Source organism: Sceloporus occidentalis, unplaced genomic scaffold, assembly GCF_023333645.1.
Source record: "Sceloporus occidentalis isolate IW3139 unplaced genomic scaffold, rSceOcc1.0.p SCAF_4, whole genome shotgun sequence".
Lineage (NCBI taxonomy): Eukaryota > Metazoa > Chordata > Lepidosauria > Squamata > Phrynosomatidae > Sceloporus > Sceloporus occidentalis.
Window position 1 is genome coordinate 159,245,525 of NW_028316984.1, and position 27,959 is coordinate 159,273,483.

The following is a 27,959-nucleotide window of genomic DNA, read 5'->3' on the forward strand; positions in this document are numbered from 1 at the left end:
TAGTAAGAGGAAAATATTAGAGCAGATTATACAGGAGTCCTTCTGCAAGTATCTTGATAACAATGCAGTGATTAATAGGAGCCTGTGTGGGTTTCTCAACAATTAATCCTCTGTCATCCCACTTTTCAACTACTTTTTAAATTTTGAAGTTTCTCTCTTCTCCTCCCACTTTTCCCCTTGCTTGAACTGCTACAAAACTAGTTCAAAAGGCAAAATTATGCTGTTAATTTAGCAGGCTGGGAGGGGAGAGAGCAGAAATTTGTTCTTTCATGTATATTCAGGCAATAACAAAGTGCTCCAGACTCTCCTGTCTTGTGCATTCTTCCTCAATATCTTTTGCCATCCTAACCACAATTATGTTGCTTGGTCACATGTGTCCTGATTTTTATCTGTAAAAATGTGTGTGTAGGGGGAGGGGATTTTGCCATCAAAGATTATTTTCTTAAGTGAAGTTCAACAACTGTCTTTGCCATACTACACTCTTGCCCATCATGTTCAGTGCTGTAAGTTAAAAGCTTGAGACCTTTTCCACCAATTATTGCGCTTTTGAAAGCAAAGGCTAGCTGTTCAGTTGGACCGTCAATGTCTTGAATGCCATCTAGTGGTAACACTAACACAAAAAATACCCATGGAGCTGGACACCACAGCTACACCAGATTTCTCCTTGGGGTGTGTCATGTTTTAGGGAATGAAAACAATAAAATTGCAGTGAACTGTTAGCTGTATTTATGGATGCCTCTGTCATTGCATACTAAAATGACATATAACAAATGCTATACAAGAATGTACATCCAACACAATCTTTATTTCTGTTTTGAACAGCATTGAAGAGAGCTTGGATTGTTTAAGAATAAAGCTAACTGTGGTGTGGGTTATCCAAAATGTACTCTTCTGATCTTTTATTTGCTTTGATTAAACAGTAGTGTCCCTAGTATTGCCATCACCTGGAGCCAGGTGCTCAAATGCCCATCCAGGTGCTGCTCAAATGGCACTTAAAGGCATTCACACCTAAGCCTGATGAGAAGATGGAAGGGGCACCTGAAACCCAGCGTCCAACTGTTGAGCAAGAAGAACAAGACGAACAACCAACTACTAGTCAGTCTGGTCAGGATTCAATAAACAGACGAAAGAATATGGACAACGAGGAAAACACACTTCTGGAACTGGGCAAATATCATTTAGTGCATGTCATCCATTGAATTCTGCCTGATGAATTGTTAAGTGAAGACGAATGGGTCCCACCATCCAAGCAGAGAAACCCCAGAAAATCTGTGCGCAAACCAAGTAAGTAACACAGCAAGTCGGGGTTACCAAGAATGTACATTGGCCATCTGACCGAACATTTTCTTTAAAGATATTGCCATAAGTAGCAATGTAAAAAAGGGCTGATTAAATTCTTAACAGCAGATAATAAAACAATTGCCCTGTAAAAAAAAAAAAAAGAGAGAGATTTCAGTTAATGTCATTTCGCCATCTCAAATTTTCAACAGATTTCAGTAGCTCTCTCTTATGTCATCTCTCACTCATACTTTCAAATTAGTTACATTTACTACAGTTACAAATCACAAGGCCACCAAACTCATCTGAATGATTGTCTAAAAAGGCTAATTAAACAGAGAACTGGTTTTGCAGATACTCCTGATACTATTTGAGGTATAAGAGAATAAAGCAATCAATTGGCAAAAGTGCTAGGAATATAAAGTACAGGAATGGAATGGAATGGAAGATGGAGCTTGGTATTCCATCCAGCCTTCTTTGATATCTAAATGCATTGGGGGGGGGGGTTGTTTGTGAGTTAAATTATCAAATTTGACTGTAAGATTAAACATGAGAGAGACAGAGAGAGAGAGAACGAGAACTCACCAGCTGGGCTTTATTAGAATGGATGCCTCAAACAAGTGGTGTGCATGCATAAATGATAAGCATGTATTAAGCTGCAGATGTTTTGGGAACAGTGAAATGTCCCTCCACATTTAAATCAAAAACATCAGCTTAATATACATTAGAGAAACTGCTACAGAGTTCACAAGGAAGCATATCTTGCTTCCACACAAGGATTTTACTATACAGTAACAGGGCCTCATTCATAGAAGCCCAGGAAAACATACACACACCAGCCAATGTTATCCTCAATTTGCAGCCCTCCTACATTCACCCAGTTTCTTCTGTCTTATTAAAGAACAGTTGTCAAGGGAAAAGATGGAATAGCTCAACAATGCCTTTTAACTGGGAGTGACAAGGACCTTCTATGTCTCGAAGTACACATAGTTTGACTTTAGGGAACATTCAAACTGCTACACACAGAATGTAACTACATAAAATGTAGCAACTACATATAATGAGAAGCATAGACAAACTGCAGTTGCCAAAATAAAAGGCATTGATTGGGGGGGGGGGGGGGAGGAGGTGGGGAAACAGAAACAGCTTCTTTAAGAAGCATACACAGATTTGTCCCTTTTTCAAGAACAACAAGAAAATAAATGAGTTCTTATAGTTGGGAAAAATGTTTTGCTGTATTAGCTACAATGAAATTTGAGAACCTGACTAAAATTCAAGTATATAACATTTAGAATTATTAGATCTTTATGCCTATCAGTGGAATTTGGTTTAATCATATTTGCTTTTAAATGCTCTCCAAAAATCTGGCATATACGTAAATTGCTGAAAGACTGAGATAGATGTAAACAGCAGGAACGCCTGATAAAATCTGGGGCAGATTAAGAATGTCGTGGATTTACAAGTAATGGGGCATGTGCTTGCACAGAATTGCATGTATCTCCAATTAGCCAGAAAAACAAAAACAAAACTGAACAACACTAAACAGATGCTCTTTTTTTAGACGGCATATTAACACTTCCTTTTAAAAAAAAGGGACACTGAGTTTATAAACCTCTTCAAAAAATGAACAATTTAAAAAATCCTTTATCAAGATGATTTTTCAAATTTACTTTAACTGGACTGAATACAACAGAACACTGAATTTCATAAACCAGGCCACTTTGGGCCAAGATTTTAACAAGACGTGATTTCCTGTCAGGTTCTTAACAAGAAATACAAAATCAAAAATAAATGTTTTTATAAATATTTTCCCCTAAATAGATTCCACATATCAGGCACACCCTCAAACCTGAGACATAAGGTTTATTTTGCTTCTGTTTTTAAAAGCTCCTTATTACAGTAACAGGTTGAATGGGAAATGTTTATATGGTGGTGAATGAGATGTCAGGGAACACATACTGGTAGGCAGGGCTGAAAGCCTGTGATGGGTAGGGGTTGGGTCCCATTCACACATGCTCACACCCATCTGTCTGTCCCCCATTCACATTCTGAATATGCCTTCCACTCAGCTTTCCTTCCATTCTGTGTCAGGGAAAAGAACCTTATTTTCTTCCTGTCTACTATGGAAGAAAAGCAAGCTCCTAATGGGGAAACTTAAGTGATTTAAATGAAATTTAAAGTGAAAAGAATAAGCTCGGCAATTTCATCATCCCTTCAGAGAGCTCTAGCAATTAAAACTGTTTTATTATTTTCTTTTCTGCAGAAAATATGTGTTTCTCTGTTTTTGCATGTGAGTGCATGACTCTGGGATTCTTCTGCTCCCACCTTTCTTTAAGTGGAAGAAAGACGCAATATTGAATCAGGATAGTTCCAAAACTCCTACACTCTTCCTCCTATGTTCAGCAGACTGACAGCAGACATTCACTGAAGGGGAAATTAAGATAAAAGTGGCAGTCTTCAGTCTTAATCTAAATTTGATGTGCCACCATGCAACCTAGATCAACAAACTGAATCATCTATGCTATATGTTGTATGTTCAAAGACCAGGGCAAAGTGAAAATAATTCTAGGCCAAAAAGCGAGAAAACTACAGTATTTTAGAGTGTGATTCATGTTACATTTCCTGTTATTTAATCATGGGCAACAGTTCTTCTCAATTTTCACTAGAACTCAGCCAAAGAGATTTGTTTTTAATCTCTTCCATTTACATAACCAAGAATATGGCTATAGTTTCTGGAATTATTCTCTCTGACATGAAGGTCTGCTGCCTCCAGACTGGTAACATTGAGGAACTGTACAACCATAATTCAACACAATTTGAGAGTCACAACATATTTACATTAGAGAATCTTGTATAAGTAAATTTCTTCAAGTGCTTCTCTATCAGCATCTTCTTCCAAGAATACATCATAGTCCAATGGCACTGCTTCTACCCACTGATTCAACTGAATATTCACCTGGGAAGGAAAGAAAAGTGTTTTTATATCCTCTCTTCAGTGCATATAAATTCCATGACAGCTAACAAATGCAGATTAAAAAAAGGGATATTTAAATACAGGTTGAATCTCCCTTATCCAAAATGCTTGGGATCAGGAATGTTTCACATTTGGGTTTATTTGGTTTTTTTTATTTTGGAATGCCTGTAGTAGCATACACATAATGCACAATACACAAAAGTAGCAAAGTATGTATTGTATTTGCGAGGCTGGAGAGAGACAGAGAATCCATGAAATGGCAGGAATCCAAGGGGTTATTCACACATTTTGTTTTGCAATGCCTGTATGTGAATAATCTCCCTCACACATTCCTGATTTGTTGTTCACACTATTTTTTTTAATCTGAACTGCATCTCTGCGCATCTCTGCTAGTTCTGTTGTTCACACATGTGGGACTGTAGCACTGGAGGTTTTAAACTATTATTTTCTTTCATCTGATATTTGCAAGTTAGGGGACTGTGTAGTTCGTGAGTTTAGCAATCAACACACAACAGACCCACACACATATACACATGACTATTATTGAGATAGGTAGCTTATGCAAAGGCTCTCTTAATAAGGGACTGTTTTACAATGTGGTCAGCACTTGGGTGAAATATTAAGAGGTATCACAGTAGACAGAAATTCAACAGCTGCACATAGTCTTACAAAGATATAATTCTCTGGCAGCTATATAGCTGTCCACTTTATTTTTTAATTAAAATTTAAAAAGTTAATGATTAGACACTTGTAAAATGTGGACAAAACTATTTTATGTACTGTCTATAAATCCATCATTATTCCTTCTTGTAATGAATTGAGGTGGCTGAGTATTTATGAGTTTGAGACTAATACATAAAAAAACATTAAAAACCCCAAACAAAACAACAAACCCCCAAACCAAAATCCCAACGCCAACCCAGAAACAAGGCAATTGTGTCCATAAAAGCCCTACATTGTTTGGGTCCAGATCTTGTACAGGATCTTCTTCTCTCATACGAACCACCCTGTAAATGTTTGTTCCGACTGGCAGGACTAGATTGGCAATGGTTTCCCTGAGGATATGTCTGCTCCCCGCTCCCAACTGTGGAATGATCTGCCAGAGGAGATATAGCAGCTGAAAATGCTGACTGCATTTAAAACAGTATTAAAGATATATCTCTTCTTGCAAGCCTACCCTAGTCAATTTTAAATCATGACTTTTTAATTTGTATATGTACTCTTATGAGTGTATTTTGATGGTTGTACAGTATTGTATTTTAACTGTGGGTTTATGTGTTTTAATTGTGTTTTGTATTTTAACATGCTGTATCCTGCCTTGAGGAAAAGCAGGAAAGAAATAATAATACACTATCCACAGGTTCCGCATCTACAGATTCAACCTTTCACAGCTTGAAAATATATTTAATTATTTTCAAAAAGAAAACCTTGATTTTGCCATTTTATGTAAGGGACACCATTTTACTATGCCATTTTATATAATGGGACTTGAACGTCCACAGAATTTGACATCAATTGGGGGGGGGGGGTTCTTGGAGCCAATCCCCAGCGGATACCAAGGGCCCACTGTATTTGAGGAAATAGTATGAAGATGTCTGTAGTTTTCTATATTAAAAACAAGAACAGCAGAAAGTGACCAGTGCTTAAAGCAGAGCTTGGAAAACTTCCTTTTTTAGACTAGTTTCCAGAATCTTCCAGCCAGTGGCCACTTACCCTGCAGTACCTGTATTAGCAATACCATTCCACCTAATATGATTATTTGTTTTACCCTTCCTGTAGTTCAAAAAACAACTGTCTCAAAGTCTGGCTTCAAAGATGTATGGAATGTTGAGGTATCAAGTTGAGAAAAGCTGAACTAAACCAGAGAGGTGAGAAAAAGAGTGTATCTGCCTGGTCAAATCCTTCACATCTTAAACTAGGTATACCCAACGATTGTAGGAATGTGCGCCATGAGCTTAAAAATCAAAGTCCAACCTGCAGTTGATAAGAATATTTAAGGAAAAGGGGAAGACAATTTTCCATCCTTCGCTCTCTAGACCTCTCATTCTACATATGTATCAAATGCTCAGGTACAGATTTGGCAATGCTGTAGGAAGCAAGGAGGCTGCTCCAAACCAGTTCAAGCAAGGAGGCTGCTCCAAACCAGTCCATCAAGCCCAGTGTGGTGCAGAGAACACCCGGCTGACCAATCAGAAGGCAGCTGAGGTCCAGCCAATAGAATGTGGGCTGAGACTTTTGAACATTCCGTGTGTCCATTGGTTTTGTCAGTTGGAATGTTGACAGTTGGGTGACAGTTGGGATTTGACAGTTGAGGAACAGTTGAGTCCAAGAGAGGACTGGGTTCCATGAGCTCCTGAGGGAATAGTCAGTTAGGGCTTGGAATCCTGAGAGTGAGGGTTCCAGGGATAGAGAAGGATGGTTTGGGGTAGAGTCTGAGTGGGAAAGGGCTCCCTACCGTTATACTTCCAGGACTCTAGGAAAGGGAGTGGCTGGAGTGTGATATCCTGTGGGATATTCTTAACTTTGGTGACTGCTAGGTCTAAGTGAGGAACTTAATAGAAGGACTGAGTGGATCTTAGTTATAAGAAACTGGTGATTTAGATAACGATTTATAAACCCAACAGTAACTATAACAAAATAGAAAGTAACAATTACATAAGGTATTATATTAAAACCAACACTGTTAAATCTTCTTGTAAATAAAATTTTATTTGTTTGATCCAAGGAGGACACGCCTGGACTTGAGTTAATACCACACTACTCACAATACAAAACACGGGTGGCAGCGGTGGGATAACAAAAGTCCCAAGCACCTGCCATCATAGAAAAGGATTGTGGTTTGGTTGTGCATCACATAATTTGGTGGCAGCATTAGGGTGAAGGTTGACTGGACGGGGCCTTCACATAATTTGGTGGTACAATAGAAAGGGTGTTTCGTTACACCCAGTTTTGTCTGTTCTGCATCTCTCCAAGATAGCAGGCAGAGATCTTTCACATCACCTGCCAGCTTTCAACACAGACTTCAGGATGGCTGGGAAGAAAGGAGGCATGGTTTCTGCATGTCCTCTTCCCAAAACTTTGCCCTCACCCACAAATTGCTCCCAGGGTTACAAGGCTTCTGTGCCAGGCTGACTGGAGCCCTGAAAATGAATGATACTCTTAGGGGTTTGAAAAAATTGAAACATTTATATATACCTCCTACTTGTACCTGCTTAGAACCTCCCTCTGCTTTTTTTGAGTTACAATAATATGAAGGATCATTTATTTAGAATTTTCTGTCCTTCAGGGCATAGAGATCTATTTATATGGATTGTAGTTGGCTGTAAAAATATTTGTTATGTGCTTTTCATGCAATTACTTGGAGGATCACTCCATGGGCCTCTCATACCTGCTAATGTTGGCTAAATGTTACCCTACCAACAAAGCCAAAAGAAATGTTCTTTCATCAGTTCTGCTGATGAAATGTCATAGGCCTGGTCCAGATGGATGGGAAAGGACGCCCTTGTCATGTGCGAGGGGCGGTGCTTCTAGACGCCCCTCACATGTGACGAGGGTGTCAAAATGGCAGCGCCCTGTACAGATAGGCGGCACCATTATGACATGCCAGACGCATAGCGTCCACATGTCGCAGCACCATTACGACATTACGAGTGTGCCATTGGCGCAATGTGACATCGTAATGCTGTCGCAAGAAGAACCTGCTTTTCGCGGGTTCTTTTTGGTCTATGGGGAAGTCTGGAGGCTGCAGCTTCCCCGCGGACCAAAACTAGGCACCGGGAGACCGTACTTTTCTAATTTAATTTACAGCTGCTAGATGTCAGAGTTGCCTTCAGATGTAATATTTTATGTTTCTCCAAACAAAATGAAGAGCAGAACTGCAAGAAAAGTAAGATTGGGTGATGTAACCTAATGTTATGCTACTCCCTCCCTGCTGTGTATGCATGTACACTTGTAAAGAAGCCGATAAGAGTGAAATATTTAAAATACTAATATTTTTAAAAGGTGGCCCACTACTTTCTTTAAAAAAAAAGCCATGTATCCCAGTACAAACTTTGTAATTGGGGTACAAATGCCCCAGGGAATGCTATGTGTTGACTTCACATCATTCTCAGATGCACTGTGTAGAGCAAAATATGGCTGCAAGGCTTCTATTAATTTCTTTGTTTACTTAATCCTTTAGCAAGCATGAAAATATACTACACAAATTAGTTGCAGTGATACCCTTTCATTACAACAGAATTTAAAAAGGCAAAATTGGACATTTCAGTGAAATTCTGCAGTGTATACTCAGCTCCTAACAAAGCTCCACCTGTCCAGAACTTTTGCCAGTTTGGAAAAGAAACCTTGCTGAATGCTTTTGGATGGCAGGAAACAGGGAGGCAGTTCAAACAAGTCTGTCTTGCCCCCTCATTCACTTCCCCCACCATTTATAATCAACATTCTGGAAAACAGACACTCACAATAAAATAAACAAACAAACAAATAAATAAATACTATTTTAAACTTTGTATGTTTTAAAGTTTATATTTGTAATTTTTAATATTTTTCTATTTTAATTTTACAATTTTAATTGTTTTAATGTGTTTTATATGTGTTGTTAGCCACCTTGTGTCCCACTGTGGGAGAAAGGCAGGATAAAAATTAAATAAATAAATAATACGTCTTTTTGTGATGTTATGCACCAAAGAGATCATGAGATATCCTGTTCCACTGTTGTGTATTAACACGTTATGCTTTGACATGGGCAAAAGAATAAGGCAATCTGGCAGTGTTGACCATGTTGTGCACAAAGGGTCTAGATGTGGCCCACCTCCCCCTTTGACCATGCTGGATTCCAAGGAAACATCTTCTTTAAATTGCAAATGAACATTAAATTTCCTTGATTTTGAAAATCTACCAGTGACCCATGACCAAAGGGGGAGGTGCCATCCTGTAGATAGCCCTCCCTACCATCTGAACTAAGACCAGAAACAGAAAATGCAAGTCTATGACTAACATTTTCAATTTGTTTTTTCCTGTTTGCTTGATAAAGAAGCCAGTGTGACTTTGAAAGCTTGCAACATGTAGTTGTGCATTTTAGTTGTCCCCATAAAGGTATCATTGTTTGGAAATTATTGGATGGCTACCCCTGGATATTTTAGATACTCATCCAAGGGAGACTTCTCATTTGCATTTGCTGAGTCCTTATCTTGCTATTCCTCAGGACTGGTAGCCAAATTTTGTTCACTTTGAGGGTTTCTTCTTTCCGGTTGAAATTATCTAGATGTTTGTGGATTTCAATGGCTTCCCTGTGCATCCTGATATGGTAGTGGGTGGCATGGTCCAGAATTTCAGTGTTTTCAAACAGTATTTTATGCCCAGGATGGTTTGTGGCATGTTCTGCTACTGCTGGTTTTTCTGGCTGTTCTATATTTTTAAAAATGACCACACCACATTTTGAGTCAGGAGATCGCACTCACATCTGTTGTGACTCAGACAAGACATCAATGTTTCTTCTGCAACAGAAGTGTATTATTAATCAGCAACTGTAATAATCAGTGCTACACTGCTACAAAACAATCCTCTCCAAATTTGACAACTTACGCAGGTTTAAAAATAGCTATTTACCTGAAGATCTGAAAAAGATTTCTCGAGGCTTGGGACTGTCACTAATAATGACCCTTTCTTTCTTACATTCTGATAGATGAATTCCCAGCATCTAGGATAAAATGTGTTTAGATATGTAATGAAACAGGCCTCCCAGAACTATTTAGTATGTAAAACAATACAACATGTTCCAACAAAGTATAGCTCACATCTGTAATTTGGTCTTCTGTGACTATGTTCAAGATTCACAGATCCTCCCTTTTCACACACATTTCAACCACAGTCTCACAAGAACAAATAACTGATGAATTTCTTTTTCATAACATAAAAAGTTTGAATGCTTAAAAGCTTATCTTGATCTACACGAGCATTACAACCTTTTGAGGAATGTGAAGTTGTTGGATCCAACATGTTTAAAATGGAACAGAAGTTATATTCTTCTAGCACATCGCTCTGATCCCTGAACAAATATTTCACCTGAAAGAGTATGACATTTAAGTACCAATTTTTAATGGACTGACTGAAGGAAATAACAATTTTTACAATAAAAATAAAGTGGCTAACCCCTTCAAAAACAAGGAAAATGTTACTCTTGTAAATAATGCTCTCAACTCGTTATGGAAGAATGAGAATCTAGGAAAATCAAGTTGCTTAAAAGGGATCATTGGTCCAAGTCAATCATGCAGTATTGGCTGCTTAGTATTCACACCTGTTCAGTAAAAAGAAACAATAACTAATACATCTTATAAGGTTTCTTTGTTACAGCAAAGATAGCAACCCACCATTTCAAAGGAATAAACCAAACAAAGTAGTAAGCTCAAGGTGAACAACGATAAAGAAGGTAACTTTATACAATTTTTTAGCCAAAGTATGTACATAGTTCATATTGCTTAGATCTGCCAAGAGCCAGAAGAATTTCTGCATATGTACAAAAGGAAAACCCAAAACCCATTACAATAAAATACCTTTTTCTATTGAAAAGGTTTCAAGAAGTGAAGCTGCTAAATAGTGTATTCTATTGCATAACAGAGGGAAAACTAGTTGCATTTTGAGGATGCTGTTATTACAGCTGTTGTTAGAACATGAACCATGTTGATATGTGACCCATAACTTGAACAAGTTTTTTTTGTGTTCAGATAAGAAGAGAAACAAGTCAAGTCTTGAATAATGTTTATGGTGTGTGTGTGTGTGTGTGTGTGTGTGTGTGTGAGAGAGAGAGAGAGAGAGAGAGAGAGAGAGAGAGAGAGAGAGAGAAAGTTCAATTAAAATTCAATTCTGGTTTTTAAAAAATAGGTTATTGAACATGCAAAACGGGTTTATTATCAAAAATATATTCCTGTTTTCTAGAACACCTAACTTACCTGGCCTGCTCTGATCTGTCCAAAAAATATTCAAATACATTATTCATTATAACAACATCAGCATTCTGAAGAAGAGAAGCCTGGGTACAAATGTCTGCATTAACCACCTGAAAGGGAAAAAAAATCTACTTTTTTAACATGAAATACTGCCTGGTAGTAATCGGCGTCACTAAAACAAACTGATTTGGAAGAAGTTATCTATTTTGACCTCTTTTGGACATTTTTTTCAGACAATGTCTCATTTCTTTAACATTCCACTATAAAATATTTTTTGCTACCAGAGATAAAGATTCATCTCAGTTTTTGATTGTAATGGAATTAAAAACTGAATACTGTATACTGTATATATTAAGCAAACAGAATGCCATGTATATTAACAGAGTGAGAGGGAACATTTAATCCCAGCAACATTCACTGATTAGGTAGCACAGGGGTGAGGAATGTGCCATCCTTCAGATCTTGTTAGACTGCATAACCCATCAGCCCTATTCATCCCAGCCAATGGTGACAGAACGTGGAAGCTGCAAACCAACAATATCTGGAAGGCTGCATGTTCCCCATCCAGGGACAGTACTTAACCAGAGAAGATTAAACATATTATGATCAATAAGGTGTGAATAGATTGTAAAAAGCTAGGCAAGGTTTTTTTTAGCTTATGTGCGTTAGCTTTTGTATGACTATATGGCTAAGAAAATGAGCTATAAACTACAGCTTTCTCATACTTCAACTTCACCAGGAGTCAAACCCTCATATTTTCAGCCTCTACCTGTTTCCCCATCTTGACATGGGTGTAAATGCTGACCTTCCTTAGGGAACTGTCAAGATCACTACAAGTATCTCTTCTTACTTTTTAGGCAACTTCCTTTTTTAGGCAAAGTGATTGAGAGGGCGGTTGCAAACCAACTCAAAGAGTCCTGGATGAAACCTATTATCTAGATCCATTTCAAAAGGGCTTCAGTTCAAGATACGGAGTAGAGACTGCCTTGGTCATCTTGGTCGATGATCTCCGTCTGGGCATCGACAGGGGAAGTGTGGTCCTGTTGGTGCTCTTGGACCTCTCAGCGGCCTTCGATACCATAGACCATGGTATCCTTCTGGAATGCCTGAGGGAATTAGAAATTGGAGGCTCTGCTTTGCAGTGGCTCCATTCCTACCTCTTGGGCAGGTTCCAGATGGTGATGTTGGGAGACAGCTGCTCTTCTAAAAGAGAGCTGACATCTGGCATCCCACAGGGCGCCATTCTGTCTCCCATGCTGTTTAACATTTACATGAAGCCACTGGGTCAGATCATCTGGAGACATGGCGCGGAGTGTTAACAGTACGCTGATGACACTTAAATCTGTTTCTCAATGTCTCGGACTGCTTCAGTGACCAAGGAGGGCATCTCCCCTCTGAATGAATGTCTGAGGTCAGTAGTGGACTGGATGAGGGAAAATAGACTTAAGCTGAATCCAAACAAAATGGAGGTACTCATGATAGATAACCCTAATCTGGGTATGGAGATATGTTCACCAGTCCTGGAAGGGGTCACACTTCCCCTAAAGCACTGGTTCCCAACCTGGGTGTCGCTCAACTGTTTCACAGGGGTCGCCTAAGACCACCCTCAGAATCCCAAACAAAAGGCCCCTAACCTTTGCTGAAGGCTGCAGGGCAGCCACAGGTTCCCTGGTTGCTTAGCAACTGCCCTCAACAATGGACCAGAGGTGGATGGCTTTCTTCCTGTCTCAGAACATAGAGCTTGCAAAAAGGAAGAGGGACTGCACAGCCAATGAGTTCTGGTTTCACTTTGAGCCACTGGGGTTTTCTGGGCTGGATTCTGCAGAGAGGGGTTGCATCGCTATGCTCTGAAGCTGAGACAGTGTGACTTCTTGCCCAAGGTTAGCCAATCATGGGGTTTTCTATGCTGGGTTCTGCATTGCTATGCTCTGAAGCTAAGTACAATTTACAGTACGATTCATAACAGTAGTAAAATTACAGTTATGAAGTAGCAACAAAAATAATTTTATGGTTGGGGGTCACCACAACATGAGGAACTGTATTAAAGGGTCACGGCATTAGGAAGGTTGGGAACCACTGCCCTAAAGGACTATGTTTGCAGTCTGGGGGTGCTCCTGGAATCATTGCTTCAACTGTCTTCACAGATAGTTGTGACGGCCAGGAGTGCCTGTTATCAACTTCGGCTGATACACCAGCTGCGACCCTATCTGGAGCTGCAGGACCTAGAAATGTTTGTTCACGCGCTGGTAACCTCTCTTTTCAATTTCTGAAATGCACTCTACATGGGGTTACCCTTGTGCCACGTTCAGAAACTTCAACTGATTCAAAATATGGCAGCCAGTTTGGTCACAGGTAAATCTAGGTTCGCTCATTTTACGCTTATCTTGAAATCTTTGCATTGGCTGCCTATCAGCTTCAGGCACAGTACAGTCATCCCTCCATATTTGTGGCTTTGATATTTGCGGCTTTGATTATTCATGGATTTCATTAATATGTTCTCTCTAGGACTGTCTAGGTCCTCCAGTGCAACTCTGTGGTCAACTTTAACAAAAAGTTGCACTGAAAGACCATTTGTAGCTACTCCAGTGCCATTCTATGGTCTGTGTATGTTGGACATTGACCACAGAGTTGCACTGGAGGACCTAGAGATTCCTAGAGAGGTGTCCTCTCAGGTAAAAACAGTGTTTTTGTTATTTGCGGTTTTTCCATATTCACGGGGGTCTTGTTCCCCTAACCCTAGCAAATATGGAGGAACAACTGTACAAGGTGTTGGTTATTACTTATAAAGCCCTACATGGTTTGGGTCCAGCTTACTTGACGGAATGCCTCCTCCCATATAATCCTTCCTGCACACTCAGGTCCTCTGGGAAGAACCTACTACAGTCAAGAAAATCCAGATTGGTGGAGACTTCCCAGAGGACCTTTTCAATTCCCACTCCAAAAATTTGGAACGACCTGCTGGAAGAGACCCGCCAGATAACATTTCTTGATACCTTAAAAAAGGCGATTAAAACGGTCCTCTTCCGGCGGGCCTTCCCAGACTGTTCTCTGATCAGGATAGAATGATCTGCTTCCTTAATCAGCCCCTTCTGTATTGCCTCTTGCACCTTAATCTCTTTATTTATATGCTTTTTATTGTTATAATTTTATATTTATAAGAGGGAGGGCAGGGGGGATGGGGGAATAAGGGAATGTTTTTGTTATTGCTTTCATATTGTAGCTGATTTTGCTGTTACCCGCTCGATTCTCAAAAGGGAGAGGCGGGATACACATAAATATTTTATTGTTGTTATTATTATTAGGCAACACATGTGATATATTTTGAACACAACAGAGTGCTGCACAAATTATGAATATTATTGTTCTTTACTATTCCTCTTATGGGTCAGGAAAAATCTTTAATATTTATCTTATTAAGCAAAAAACATGAATTGCTACACTATCTCTCAACATTTTATTAGATCACCTGTATGCATGTGATTGAGATGGGCCTCTAGCTCTAGGAAAGAAAAAGAAACAGTTACTGGAACACAGGTTTCATAAGTGGTAATCTTTCAGTAAATAAAACAGTCAAATATGTTATATCACCTTTACTCTGTCACACAGCTGGTATTTTGCAGTGATAGCTTCCTGCAACTGGCAAAAGTCTGCATTTATTTCAACACCATACAGCTGAGATGCTGAGCTATAAAAGTAGCCCTAAAATAAAAAGGAGAAAAGCTGAGAATGTTTTGTCTTTAAGATAACTGAAAAGGTCAAGCTGAACTTTATTGGAAGTTAAAGGTTCCCATTATTAATAGGGCCTATTTCCAAAACAATATGCCATAGGATGAGGAAAAGGGCCTAGCTCAATGGCAGAAGGCATTCCTTACATAATTCCCAACATCTCAAGGTAGGGCTTGGAAAGAATCCTGTCTGAGGCACTGCTGCCAGTGAGAGCACTGTAAAGCACCTTCTTATGTTCCTTTGCTCCAATAGTAGCAGGCATCATAAAAAATCTTTCTGTGAAATTTGGTTTGTATGTACATAGAAACATGAGAAGTGCCTGTTTGTTGCAGAGGACAAACACTACTCTACTCACAAGCCCAACAAGAGAAGGCCAGGTTGCTTTGTGTTTTTTCAAGTGGTCATCTGTGCCCTCACACAAATAAACAGAAGAAATTTAGAGAAAATTGGAGAGAAAAGACACTACTCAACATCAAAAGAAGTTACTTGTTTGGCAGACAAAAAGAAACTGATGGGACAGTAACTTGGCAAGCTAGGACATGCACAGTATGCAAGAGGAGGAAGGGTTCCCAGCAAGTTCCTCTGCTCTAGAACATTCCAGAAGAGTATCTGTGCAGGCATGAAAACCCATCTGTCTTAGGCACAGACCACAAAGAATATTTATGCTACAAAATAATTTATAATAGAAATTACAATGAATGTTAGACAGGCAAGCTTGCTAGACATCTACCCAGATTTAGCTACAAAAATGCTATAACTTACATTTAGGCTGTAATCTTCTATGCATTTACCAGACATTAAGCTCCACTGATCTCAATGGAACTTATTCTGAGCAGATATTCACAGTATTGGACTGTGATGGGGAAAATACAAATCAAAAATTAAAAATCCCAAGATCTATGGGATAAAACATACAGCCTAATTAGGTATTCTTAAACCATGACTTCATTACTACAGCTTTCTGAAACTGTTTAACCCTCTGGCAAGTAAAGCAGTCTCTGAAGATGAAACATGGCAAATTGCCACGTATGCAGTGAGAGCCAAGGATATGATGAAAAGAACTGTTTTTTAAAAATGTGGATGCTCTATCTTGAGGCTATCTTTCATTTTAACACTATAGATGTTTTTAGCTTTTGAATGCTATAGCTGACCATGTTTATAGGTTTCTGTTTGAAGATAAATTTTGAAAAGACTCACACTGCATCTATTTCAGCAGTTAAAATAATTTGTTAAAATAATGCCAACATAATTGGATCCTAACTGAATCCTAAGTGATTAGGGCATCCATGCAGGTTTTGAAAAACATAGAATTATTATTTCCTTGTCAAGACTAACATTCAGTGGGGTGACTTGTTTTATGGTCTAAATCCCATTGTATTCCCAACTCGAGCAGACCAACTGAATAAATGGAATTAACCAAGTGTTAATTTACCAAGCTTTTAGTGGTTCAGGCTGCATCCTGCAGAAATAATCCAATTTGACACCGGTTCAATGCAATGGAATGCTGGGAACTGTAGTTTGTTGGGGCACCAGAGCTCTCTGACAAAGAAGATTAAATGCCTCACAAAACTACAATTCCCAGGATGCCATAGCATTGATCCATGGCAGTTAAAGCGGTGTCAAACTGGATAATTTCTGCAGTGTGGATGCAGCCTCAGTTGATTTCCTCAAACTTGAACTAATAACCCTCTCTCCCACCGCAAGTGTAGCAGTTTGGCCAGACAGCAATGCTTAACACTCTCCATTCCCAGTTTCTCAGTGGATGTAAAGAATTCCCACTTTCTCCCTCTCATCTATTGTGCTGCCTGCTTTTGTTGTTGTTTGCTGTCAGTCACTGCAAACTGTCACAGAGGATTGCACCTACTCGCCTCCTTTCCTCCTTGGTAGTGGTCATGCCTCCACACACTCCTCATCACAGAAAGAAGAGATGCGGACATGGAACTCCCTCATTTTAGAGCCCCACCAATGGTGGAGGAAAAGCCATTAAGACAGAAAGCGGCATTCACTGGCTGGCAAAGAAGCAGGAGTAGGAAGGGAATGCTAGTGAACAAACAAGTGGGGTTTGCATCTACAGTTGGCCCTTCTTATACACGGATTTTTTATACACGGATTCAAGCATACACAGTTTGAAAATGTTAAAAAAAAGTATAAATTTCAAATATCAAACCTTGACTTTCCATTTTTTTTATAAGGGACACCATTTTGCTGTCATTATATTTAATGGGACTTGAGCATACACGGATTTTGTTATACACAGGGGATCTTGGAACCAAACCCCAACGTATAACAAGGGTCCACTGTAATTTTATTTTTTAAATTAACAGAGGAATTTATTTTTAAGTAGGTGGGACAACCTAGCTACACCCTCTTGATCACATTCATATTACTTAGCCCCACTTGTGGGAGTTTTCATCTGTGAAATGTTGGAACAACTTTGTAGTTGTTGCTGTTGTGTGACTTCAAGTCATTTTTGGCTTATGATAACCCTAAGTTGAATCTATTGTGTGGTTTTCTTGGCAAGATTTGTTCAAATGGGGTTTGCCATTGACATCCTCTGAGGCTGAAAAAGTGTGACTTTCCCAAGGTCACCCAGTGGGTTTCCATGGCTTTGAACCCTGATTTTGGACCCTGGTCTCATAGAGTCATGGTCCAAAACTCAAACCACTACACCACACTGGCTCTCCTCTGTATCCATACATTTAACTACTGTTGTTGTTATTGTGTGCCTTCATGTTGTTTCTGATTTATGATAACCCTAAGGCAAGCCTACCATGGGGATTTCTTGGCAAGATTTGTTCAGAAAGGGGTTTCCCTCTGCCCTCCTCTGAAACTGAAAGAGTGCAACTTGCCCAAGGTCACCCAGTGGGTTTCTATAGTTGAGCTGGCACTGCCCTATAAAGCATGGTCTCTTTAAAGTCTTTCAAATCATATTGTAACCTCTTTGGATCACCATCTTGTCTTTTAAATTCCTAAGCAGTTGATGGTTGCTAATGTCAAAAATCAAACAAGACATAAATACAGACAATAAAACAGTCAAAATTATAATAAACTGAAAACAGTCATATTCAAGCAACAATCAATGCAAAAGTCTGCTTAAACAATCATCTTCAGTTACTGACAAATGACAGAGAAGAAAAGATAGAAAATATATGGGTCAGCTTTTTCTTCCAGAATAGCTATGTTTCTACTTTCTCTATGATCTCAGACAAGAGAGTTTAAGCGTGTTACACACCGCCATAAGGGACGTCCATAGGACATCCCATTTTGAAAAAGGGGCGTCTCTTCCAGACGCCCCTTACCCTATCACGGACAGAGTCCGTGACAAATGGCAGCGGCCTTTCCACACGGCCACCGCCATATTGATGTAGCGGACGCTGTGCGTCCGCACGTCGTGCCCCAGAAGTGACGCCGTCAGTGCGTGACTAGCGCCTCGCGACGTCTTTTCCGGGGCCCAGGAAGGAGCGCAATTTCCGCGCTCCTTCCTCGGAGCGTCCGGGACCCGCACGGTTTGGCTGCTGCGGCTCCCGGACGCTGCAAGCAGTGGCGGCGGGAGACCGCCACAATCCGGCGGTATATAACCCGCCAAAGTGTACCTGATTTTTCTTGGTGACAAGTGGAGTATATTCAGAGTTTGGAAAAGCTCTTTCTGAGCACTGAATTTATTAACATTTAAGCCTGCCTTTTACACTTGGGTTTATGGTGCTGTAATTAACTATTCTATACTGACTCACAGGAGCAATTCAAAGTTTTTAACTCAAGCCTGGCCTGCCATCTTAAAAACTAGATTCCAGAAGCTGAGCCTGGAACTTGCTATCTTTAAAACATGTATTCTGTCACTGAGTTATTAGGAAAGGAACTCCATAGAACATTTGGGGTTTACACAGATGTTGGCCTTATGGCAAAGCAAAACAATGACAGCAAAACTGAACACAAACAATAGTTTCCTGCTGATGTATTTTGCAAATGTAACTTCTGGACTGAAGCACTTTTAATTACAGTTGATCCTCTGTATCCACAAATTCTTTATCCATAGATACAACTATTCTTGTTCTGAATAATATATGATCCGAATGGATAAATTGGTTCAGTCTGCAACCTGGTTCACACTAGTTTGCCTCAATTCATCCATTCGGATCATAAACCATGTGATGGGGGGCAGCTGCAATGGCCCTGGCCTTCTCCGTCACAGGTCTCTGCCTCTCCGTCCCCGGCCTTCTCCCGTACCTTGCCTTCCGTTGCACCCTTATCTTGTGGCCAGCTTCCTGGCGTCCTTGGTTCCCTGGTGGCACGGACACTGTGCCGAGCCTTCTACACACCTGTCTAGTGTGCCTTTTGCAGCGGAACAAGCAGGTGGGTAGAAGGCCCAGCGCACTGTCCATACCGCCAGGGAGCCAAGGCATGCTGGGAAGGTGCGCAAAGCAGAAGGAGGGAATGAGCAGGCCTGGAAGGAAGCAGGCTTTCCTACCCACCTGCCCGGTGCCTGTTGTTCCTCTTGTGGCGCTGGCCACAAGGTAAGGGGGCAACGGAAGGCAAGGGATGGGAGAAGGCCAGGGACAGCTGGGGACGGAGAGGCAGAGGCCGGTGATGGGAGAAGGCCAGGGCCACTGCAGCTGCTCTCCATCACATGAAGCGGATTCAAATCCACATGGTTCCCACTTGGTCTGAATCGATTTATTTCAAAATAAATCGATTCAGCCCTAAAGAAGGTAAGGGGGTGTGTCTTTTTGATGCAATTTAAATGGGTTAAAAGCATAGCGCTCCTTTCTGAATCGCTGAAGCGATTCGGATTAAGTTGGAACTATGCTCATTTAAACTGGATCATAATGAATCACGATCTGGTTTAAAAGGTGGCGGGAATGAGGCCTTACTATGCCACTGTATTTAATGAGACTTGAGCATCCATGGATTTTGGTATCCACAGGGGTCCTAGAACCAAACTTCGGAGCATAACAAGAGCCCACTGAACTAAGCAGTATAAATTAGGCTGAATAACATAACTACTAAAATATTAACCAAACCCCATCAAAATAAACGCCCAGCCCCAAACCTTATTTTTTTGAAATTGTTTTTCAATGTTATAACTCATTGGTTCTCATTTGTACTGTTCTAAATCATGCCATGATTCCTGGGGCCTGCAATACGAAACAAGCATAACAGAAAACATTTTATGCACAGATATAAATAAATATGCAAATTTTAAATATTTTATGAAAAGTAAATGGCTATACTACTTGGAAGATTCTAGGAGCTGCAGTACACAAAAGTAACTTTGTCATCTTCTGATAATAACTGCAGTATATAATCTGCCTCCTGGTTTATTAAAGAGAATACATACACCCTATCATTTCTCCAGAATTGGAGAATACAGGATTTGTGTTGTTGTAAAGAGGATTCAGATTGGAAAAAGTATTTTGAGTAAGATATAATAGCAAAAAATGGCAAACCTGCAAGCCAACACATTAATATAGGATGAGAATAAACCACCAAGAAAAGGTGAAAAGGGACTTCAAGAAACGTTTAATGAATTAATTTTTTTTACCCCAAACAGGACCACACCAAGTCTGGAGCCGACATCAACCAAAACCTTTCCTGTCAGGTCTGGCAGTACATGCTGATACAGAAACCTCACTTCCATGAGAGAAAATGAATGGGAAATGAACTCTGGGAAACAAGAACACCAAAATAAATAAAAACAAGTTATCAACCATTATCAAAGCCTAAATGCAACAGGGATTAAAACCAATCTTTCCAAGAAAGTAAATATACATTTTTCTCTTGTCTAATGACAAAAAATACCACATGCAAGCTTGTGATTTGGGGAAAGCGTCAAAAACAGGCTACAAATGTGATCCTATATTTATTTGAAAATAACTCCAAATAAAACAGGATAGGATTGTTAACATTACACATATATCTACTTATTGTTGTTGTTGTTGTTGTTGTTGTTATTATTATTATTATTATTATTATTAACCTTTATTTATAAAGCGCTGTAAATTTACACAGCGCTGTACATACAATCTTTTTAATTGGACAGTTCCCTGCCCTCAAGCTAACAATCTAAAAAGACATGACACAAAAGGAGAAGCGAGTGGTGGAAGGGAAATACAACAGGCATTAAGTAATGCATGTTGTACTGTAATGAACTATGAAAAATAAACTACTTTAGGTTTAACAGTAGGTGTTTCCAAATTAGTTGAATGTTTTGATGTTGACAGTGCATTTGGTGTGATCTGATTCCCAAGTCTATTCTGATCTAATAAGGACTACAGACACTGTGACTGAACAGTTTCAATTCACATATAACAAAGGATTCTTGCATGTGTGTACAATCTTTTCCTCCCACAACACTATGTTTCTGTGAATATAGTGTACTGAATTTTGCCATTACACAAAAATAAATTCCAAATGAATCACATGGGACCTAATGTGTTTAGGATTGGGATGTTAACCAAGACTGAGGATGTATCCCAGATGCCTGCCTTTTCTCCAAAAACGGACACTGCAATTATATTAAACATATGTTAGCCATATATACGTCATATGTTTTAAAAATAGTGACAGCCATTTATAGAAGTGTGTGTGTGTGTGTGTGTGTGTGTGTGTGTATTCCAAGGGGTGGCTGCAATCTAAGGCAGTATCTGTGTATCAAATTTCAAAGACCATCCATGCCATTTCTCAAACTGCACATGTGTTGGAGGGGAGTTATCTTGCCAATACAGTTTTTGTACCAAACCCATGATGCCCTGAATAAGTCATTCCCCTGTTCCTGAACCTCTTGATTACTTTATACAGTGGGAGAAGTTATTTTTTCTCACATTCAGGTGCCCAGTAACTGACAGATGCTTCTGGAGCTCACTAACAACAGGGCAGCCCACCTTGTACAAAACCCAAATCCCACAGATTTGATTTAGGAATATTGGATGTAATGCACAAGAGCCAATTTTGTAGTTTGGTTTGGAAAAGTATCATACCTAATGGTGCTGTCTGATGAGAGCCACAGGTTAGACAGTAGTTTCTGCTCATCTTTCCTCTTTCACACAATGAGTCAATATAGTCATCATCATAAAGGAACGCATCAATATGAACAGTTGGTTTTGTTTGTTCTTGTAGCTAAAAAAAATAACAAGTACTTTAAAAAACCATTTTCCCCAATGCTAGTTGGTGTACAATTTAAGTCCTATGACAGGGTTGGGCAAAGTGTAACCCTGGGAGGATGTTCTGTAATAGGATCGCTTCAAGGGTGTTGGCAAGGCTCTTCACCTCACTTGTGTGTGTGTTGTATTTATATTTTTTGGCTTACTGAGACAAACCACCTGCTGAAGTAGGGCACCTCTCAGTGGGTATAGTCCCTGCTGTAAAACTCCCATTCTCCATAATTCTTACCCAGGGAATCAACAGCATTTCCGTTTTGTTAATTTCACAGCGCACACTCTTAGTAATAATAATAACAATAAAATTTATTTATATCCTGCCCCCTACAAAATGCAATCAGGGCGGCTTACAAAGATTAAAATATACAATCCCAAACCCTCAAATCCCCCCCTAAAATACTATTAAACAATATAAGAATTAAATCATACTTTAAAATTTTAAAATAAACAATAGACCGTGACTAAGGTCAGGTCGGAGTTCAGCAGTTAGATTTCTTCCTCCCATGATAGCCATTCCCATGCTTCCATTTTTCATTCCTAAAGGAAGAGGCCGTGTGTGTACAAGGATTGCCAAACACCCACTTGCTTTGGGGTTTCCTTTCCTCTTTCTGACCACAAAAACACTGTCAATGGGTCATCATAAGTCACAAATGACTTGAAGGAACATTACAACAATGATTCAGGACTTGTCCTCTGTTCAGTTCCTGAATAAGCAAGCCTTACTTTTCCTAATGTACAGGAATATATGAGCAGTAAAACATACTTTTTGGAGAGCAAGATGCTCTGAGTTGAGTATTGCATCAGTGGGCAAAGAAAGTCGAAGATCTTCAGCAATGCTTCGGAGAATAACATCATCATTATTAGATGTGAATTCTTCAAAGTCACCTGGAAAGAAACACACACAAAAGGGTTTATAAGATCATGTGGGGCAGTGGAGTCAAACCCATATTTAATATAACTGTAGTTTGAACATAATTCCAGATGTACAGCTTTTTATTTATTCATCTGAGAAACATTTTCAGCTTTTTTCATACTTCTTGCAAGAGTTTTCCAAGCCAATAATATTGCTATTAAAAAAGCCCCAAGAACTTTTAAAAGCCAGACAACTCAGCGATTTTAAGATGTATAAATCCACCAACACAGCATCTTTATCTCCACTGAACTTCTATTATTTCAGTCAATGATATGTTAAAACATCAAAGATGCTTTTGAAGTGTTGGACAAATGACAAAAACAAGCAATTGCTTGCCTTACATTTTTACACACATTCTATTTGAAAGATTATATGAAAAACAGTTGTTGGAACAGTATTTGAGAAAATCATGAAAGAACTGTGGGGAACATTTACAAGGCATCTTGAATCATATGAAATATCAATGTGATTAAAACTCAAATAATAAGATTTTGACCTGCAGGCTATTTTTATGCATTGTATCTCCTACAGATCTGTTTTCTGCAACATCAGGATCTCTTTAATTGAGTCCTTTTCCCTGTTGTTTCTCATCTTTTCTCCTTAAACCCATTGTCTCTAACAGTGAGCTCAAGTGGTAAGTGCCAACAAGACTACAGCCAGAACAGGGTCACTAAGAAACAAGAGGGCAGCATCTTCAACGTCGAGGAAATTCCCAAGTTTCCAGAAATACCAAGTATCTTAACAGCCCAGTTATTTATGTTTGCTAAGTAGCCATTGAATCTTGAGCGTCAGGCAAAAAACAACTGAGTAGAGACAGTAAAAAGCTTAAGCCCCTTAAACGTTTGTAATTCCCTGAAAAGGGGGTATGTGTATTTGGATGATTGTCTGAATCAGTATAGAATCATAGAATAGAGTTGGAAGAGACCGCAAGGGCCATCCAGTCCAATCCCCTGACATGCAGGAAATCCAAATCAAAGCATCCCCGACAGATGGCCATCCAGCCTCTGTTCAAAGACCTCTAAGGAGGGAGACTCCACTACACTCCAAGGGAGTCTGTTCCACTGTCGGACAGCCCTTACTGTCAGGAAGTTCCTCCTAATGTTGAGGTGGAATTTCTTTTCCTGGAGCTTGCATCCATTGTTCCGGGTTCTGTTCTCTGGAGCAGCAGAAAACAAGCTTGCTCCCTCCTCAATATGACATCCCTTCAAATATTTAAACAGAGCTATCATATCACCCCTAAACCTTCTCTTCTCCAGGCTAAACATCCCAGCTCCCTAAGTCGTTCCTCATAGGGCATGGTTTCCAGACCCGTCACCATTTTAGTCACTCTCCTTTGGACATGCTCCAGTTTCTCCACTTCCTTTTTAAATTGTGGTGCCCAGAACTGGGCACAGTATTCCAGGTGGGGCCTGACCTGAGCAGAATATAGTGGCACTATTACTTCCCTTGATCTAGACCAGGGGTAGGCAACCTACGGCCCGCGGGCCGCATGTGGCCCGCCTAGCCATTGGGACCAGCCCCTGCTCGGTCCTGCTGCCGATTGCCACCGCCAAAAGCCCCACAGGGCAGGTGCGCGGGGCCTTGGGCCTCTCGCGCAGCCGCGCAGGGCCTTGAGCCTCCCACTCAGGCCCCTCAGAAGCCGGGAAGGAGCCCGAGAGGACGTGCGCGCGGGTTTCCCCCGCCTCCTTCCTGGCCTCTGAGGGGCTTGGAGGCCCCTCAGAAGCCGGGAAAGAGCCGGCGAGGATGCCAGCGCGGGTGTTCCCTGCCTCCTTCCTGGCCTCTGAGGGGCCTCCCTGCATTTTACAGCAGGAGGGGCAGAGAGAGAGAGAGGAGTTGTGTGTATGTATGTGTAAGAACAGTGTGTGTGTAAGAGAGAGAGGTGTGTTTTGTGTGTGTGTGAGAGAGAACGAGTTGTGTATGTGTGTGTGTGTGAGAGAGAGCGGGGAAGTGGGTTGTGTGTGTGAGAGTGGGTTGTGTGAGAGGGTGTGTGAGAAGGGGAGGTTGTATGTGAGAGAGAGATGTGTTGTGTATGTGTGTATGAGAGAGAGAAAAGTGAGTTGTGTGTGAGAGGGAGAGATAAAAGTGGGTTGTGTGTGTGAGAGAGAGTGGGTTGTGTGAGAGAGGAGGAGGTTGTGTGTGTGTGAGAGAGATGGGTTTTGTGTGTATGTGTGAGACACACAGAGAGAGAGAAGTGGGTTGTGTATGTGAGAGAGGGGGTGGTTGTGTGTGTTAGACAGGGTTTGGTGTGTGTGTGTGAGAGAGAAGTGGGTTGTTTGTGTGAGAGAGCAAGTTGTGTGAGACAGGGTGTATGTGAGAGACAGGGGGAGGTTGTGTGTGTGAGAGACAGGCGTTGTGTGTGTGTGTGCAAAATCCCCTCTCAGCACCTTGTGCCTTTCTGGGTTGAGACAGTGTGCATGCTTTCTTCTTTTTTTTTTTTTTGAATTGCTTTGTAGTAGTTTCCATGCTTGGAACTATTATTATTATTGTTATCACTCCGGGGGCGGAGCATGTGGCCCCGCCCCTGGAGTGTGGAAGCTCCACCCCCAGCATGCGGCCCCGCCTCCAGAGGGTGGAAACTCCACTCCCCAGCTTTGGCCCCCCAGTTGTCTGAGGGACAGCAACCCGGCCCCCGGCTCAAAAAGGTTGCCTACCCCTGATCTAGACACTATAGATCAAGAGAAGTAATAGTGCCAGTGCAATCCCATTAGCAGCAACAACACTTTGCTTATGTTTTGTTGTAGTTGTCCTTTATAATCTTGATTTCCCAGTTATGGAATGCTTATGCGTGTGACATGCTGCCATGCCTCAATCTCAGCATGTATTCCATCTATTTTAAATCTATTTCTGTTTGTTTAGTACATTCCCACAGTGCTTCCAAGCAGTATATTTTGGCCACTTTATTTATGGGAAGAAAGGTAGTTGAGTATTCCAGTGCAAAACTTGTCCTACAGGCCCATCCAGTTTGCCACTTCAACAAATGTCTTGAGGAGGAAAAGGAATTTAGAAACTTGCGGTTGCCAATGTTAAAACAGTAAGCAAAACATGTCAGTCGTTAGTGAGAACTCTCTATGGGCTAAAACCAAGTCCACTTCTGTCAGAGGTAACAGTCACTGTTGGGAGCCAACATGGTATAGTGGTTTGAGCACTGGACTAGGACTCTGGAGACCAAGGTTCAAATCCTCACTAGGCCATGGAAACTCATTGAGTAACCTTGGGCAGGTCACACACTATCAGCTTCAGGCAAGTGAAAACCTCCTCTGAACAATTCTGCGGAGAAATGCCATTATAGGTTTGCCTTAGGATCACCATAAGTCAGAAACGACTTGAAGGCATGCGACGACAACCAATAGTCAGAAGTAATTTTTTCAAAGAAGCAGCCATGTTAGTCTCTTGCAGCATAAAAAGGAGCAAGGAAGGAGGAGGAAGAAATGGAACGTGGCAGTACCTTTAAGAGGAACTGGGTGTTATTTTAGCACGAGTCTCTGCAGATATAAACTCACTTTTGCAGATGCAGATGTTATATATTAAAGCCCCAGGGAGTTATAGTAGTCAAGAAGTGCAATTATAGAAATATTAGAGCTATCTCCCATTTGTCTTAAAATATGTAGATGCAAATAAAGTGGAACATGTTAACTATCGTGCGTTATTAAAAAAGATCCTCAAACCCCGTCATGGGCCAAAGGGTGAAGACGCAGGCTGCTCTCACTCCTGGCAGCAGAGATCAGCACAGCAGGACATTCAAGCAATGACATATGGTAGGCCAAAGGTTATTTTGAAGAACCACCGTGGTGTATAAGCGCTATAATAGCCTTTGTCCTGTGGGAAGAGTAGTGTACAGACAAGGAGCCGCTGGGGCACACTGGCCTGGCTGAGTGCTGGATACAGCTCTGGAGACCAGGGTCCAATTCCCAGCTTAGCCATGGAGTTCACTGGGCATCCTTGGGCAAGTCTGGGAAAGGCCTTGGCAAGCCTCCTCTGAACAAATCTTGCCAGGAAAATCCCACCATGGGTTTGCCTGAGGGTTGCCATAAGTGGGAAAGGGCTTGAAGGCACACACACACACACAGTATACAAACACAGTCCCTTATGGCTTTTGTATATTAGGCTTTCCCCCAGCCTTTGAATAAGGAACTGGGACTTGGCAGCCGACTCCAGGCCAAATCCCTCCATTCATCCTCTTGTGAGAATGGGGCAGAGAACCGTGAGTAAAACAGACAGGATATTAACTCTTAGGACAGGGAGAAGAAAGTGTATCAACCGGAGGATGCAACAGGCCCAGTCTTCCACAGGAGAGCTCTCCTTCTACCTTAAAGGCACCCCGATGAAGGTTGGGCAAATTGGGGGAAGCCATTAAAACGTAGAAGGAAAGGCCCTCTGCCATTCTTTCCAGTCTCACTGAGGATGGTCTTGTTTTTCGTTAAGGGCTGCTGCCACACTGCAGAATTAATGCAGTTTGACACCGCTTTAACTGCCTTGGCTAAGTACTAGGGAAGTTTGTTGTGGCCAAAACACACTGCAGAAACAATCCAGTTTGGGAGCGCTTTAAGTGCCCTGGCTCAGTGCAAGAGAGTCCCGGGAGCTGTGGTCTGTTGTGGCCCCAGAGCTCTCCGGCGGAGAAGGCTCAGTGCCTCACGAACACTCCAAGCATTGAGCCAGGGCAGTGGAGGGGCTGCAATGCTCTGCTGCAGAGAGAGAGAGAGAGGGCGCTTACTAGAGGTCCTCATCCAGCGGAGGAGGCGGGGCACGTCCTCTGCACGCGCACCTCGCAGCACGCGCAGAATCGCCTGACGCGCCGAGGTGAAGTCCATGCTGGCGCTCGCTCGCTCGCTCGCTCACTCGCGAGCCCCTTGCGCATGCGCCTTTCGTCGGCCTCCGAAGAGAGCCGTGACGTACGTTGCGAGTGGAAAGAATGGGAATGAGTTACTTAAGAGAGAGAGACGTCTCTGCGCATGCGTCGTCCAAAGCCAACA

General features: G+C 41.1%; 1 protein-coding gene across 8 annotated transcripts; it reads right to left on the reverse strand.

Annotated features, from left to right (window-relative positions):
* Positions 1 to 784: 784 nt before the first annotated feature.
* On the reverse strand, positions 785 to 27,813 carry LOC149314905 (uncharacterized). Of its 8 annotated transcripts, none has more exons than XR_016280985.1 (10): positions 27,701 to 27,813; positions 22,840 to 22,961; positions 21,897 to 22,035; positions 20,462 to 20,583; positions 14,785 to 14,895; positions 9,860 to 9,950; positions 9,712 to 9,747; positions 5,208 to 5,348; positions 4,117 to 4,234; positions 785 to 1,424 (listed from the first exon to the last, which is right to left on the reverse strand). XR_016280985.1 is itself a non-coding variant. In XM_089522103.1 (10 exons), the coding sequence occupies exons 1-9, from the start codon at positions 27,795 to 27,797 to the stop codon at positions 4,118 to 4,120; spliced, it is 1,047 nt and encodes a 348-aa protein (XP_089378229.1). In that variant the 5' UTR covers positions 27,798 to 27,813; the 3' UTR covers positions 785 to 1,424; position 4,117. The 8 variants fall into 8 exon arrangements, 4 of the variants coding, with proteins under 4 accessions (XP_089378229.1, XP_089378230.1, XP_089378231.1 ...); XM_089522103.1 differs by lacking the exon at positions 9,712 to 9,747 and adding an exon at positions 11,200 to 11,306; XR_016280987.1 differs by lacking the exon at positions 14,785 to 14,895.
* Between the last annotated feature and the right edge of the window lie 146 nt (positions 27,814 to 27,959).

What these genes read in the sequence shown, in the direction of transcription:
- LOC149314905 (XM_089522103.1), bottom strand. Translation starts at nt 27,797, where the DNA reads ATGGACTTCACCTCGGCGCGTCAGGCGATTCTGCGCGTGCTGCGAGGT. An exon ending in AGCATCTTGCTCTCCAAAAA is followed by an intron (nt 22,036 to 22,839) that starts GTATGTTTTACT and finishes TATTTTTTTTAG; the next exon opens with CTACAAGAACAAACAAAACC. An exon ending in AATCTTTTTCAGATCTTCAG is followed by an intron (nt 5,349 to 9,859) that starts GTAAATAGCTAT and finishes CTCCTCTGGCAG; the next exon opens with ATCATTCCACAGTTGGGAGC.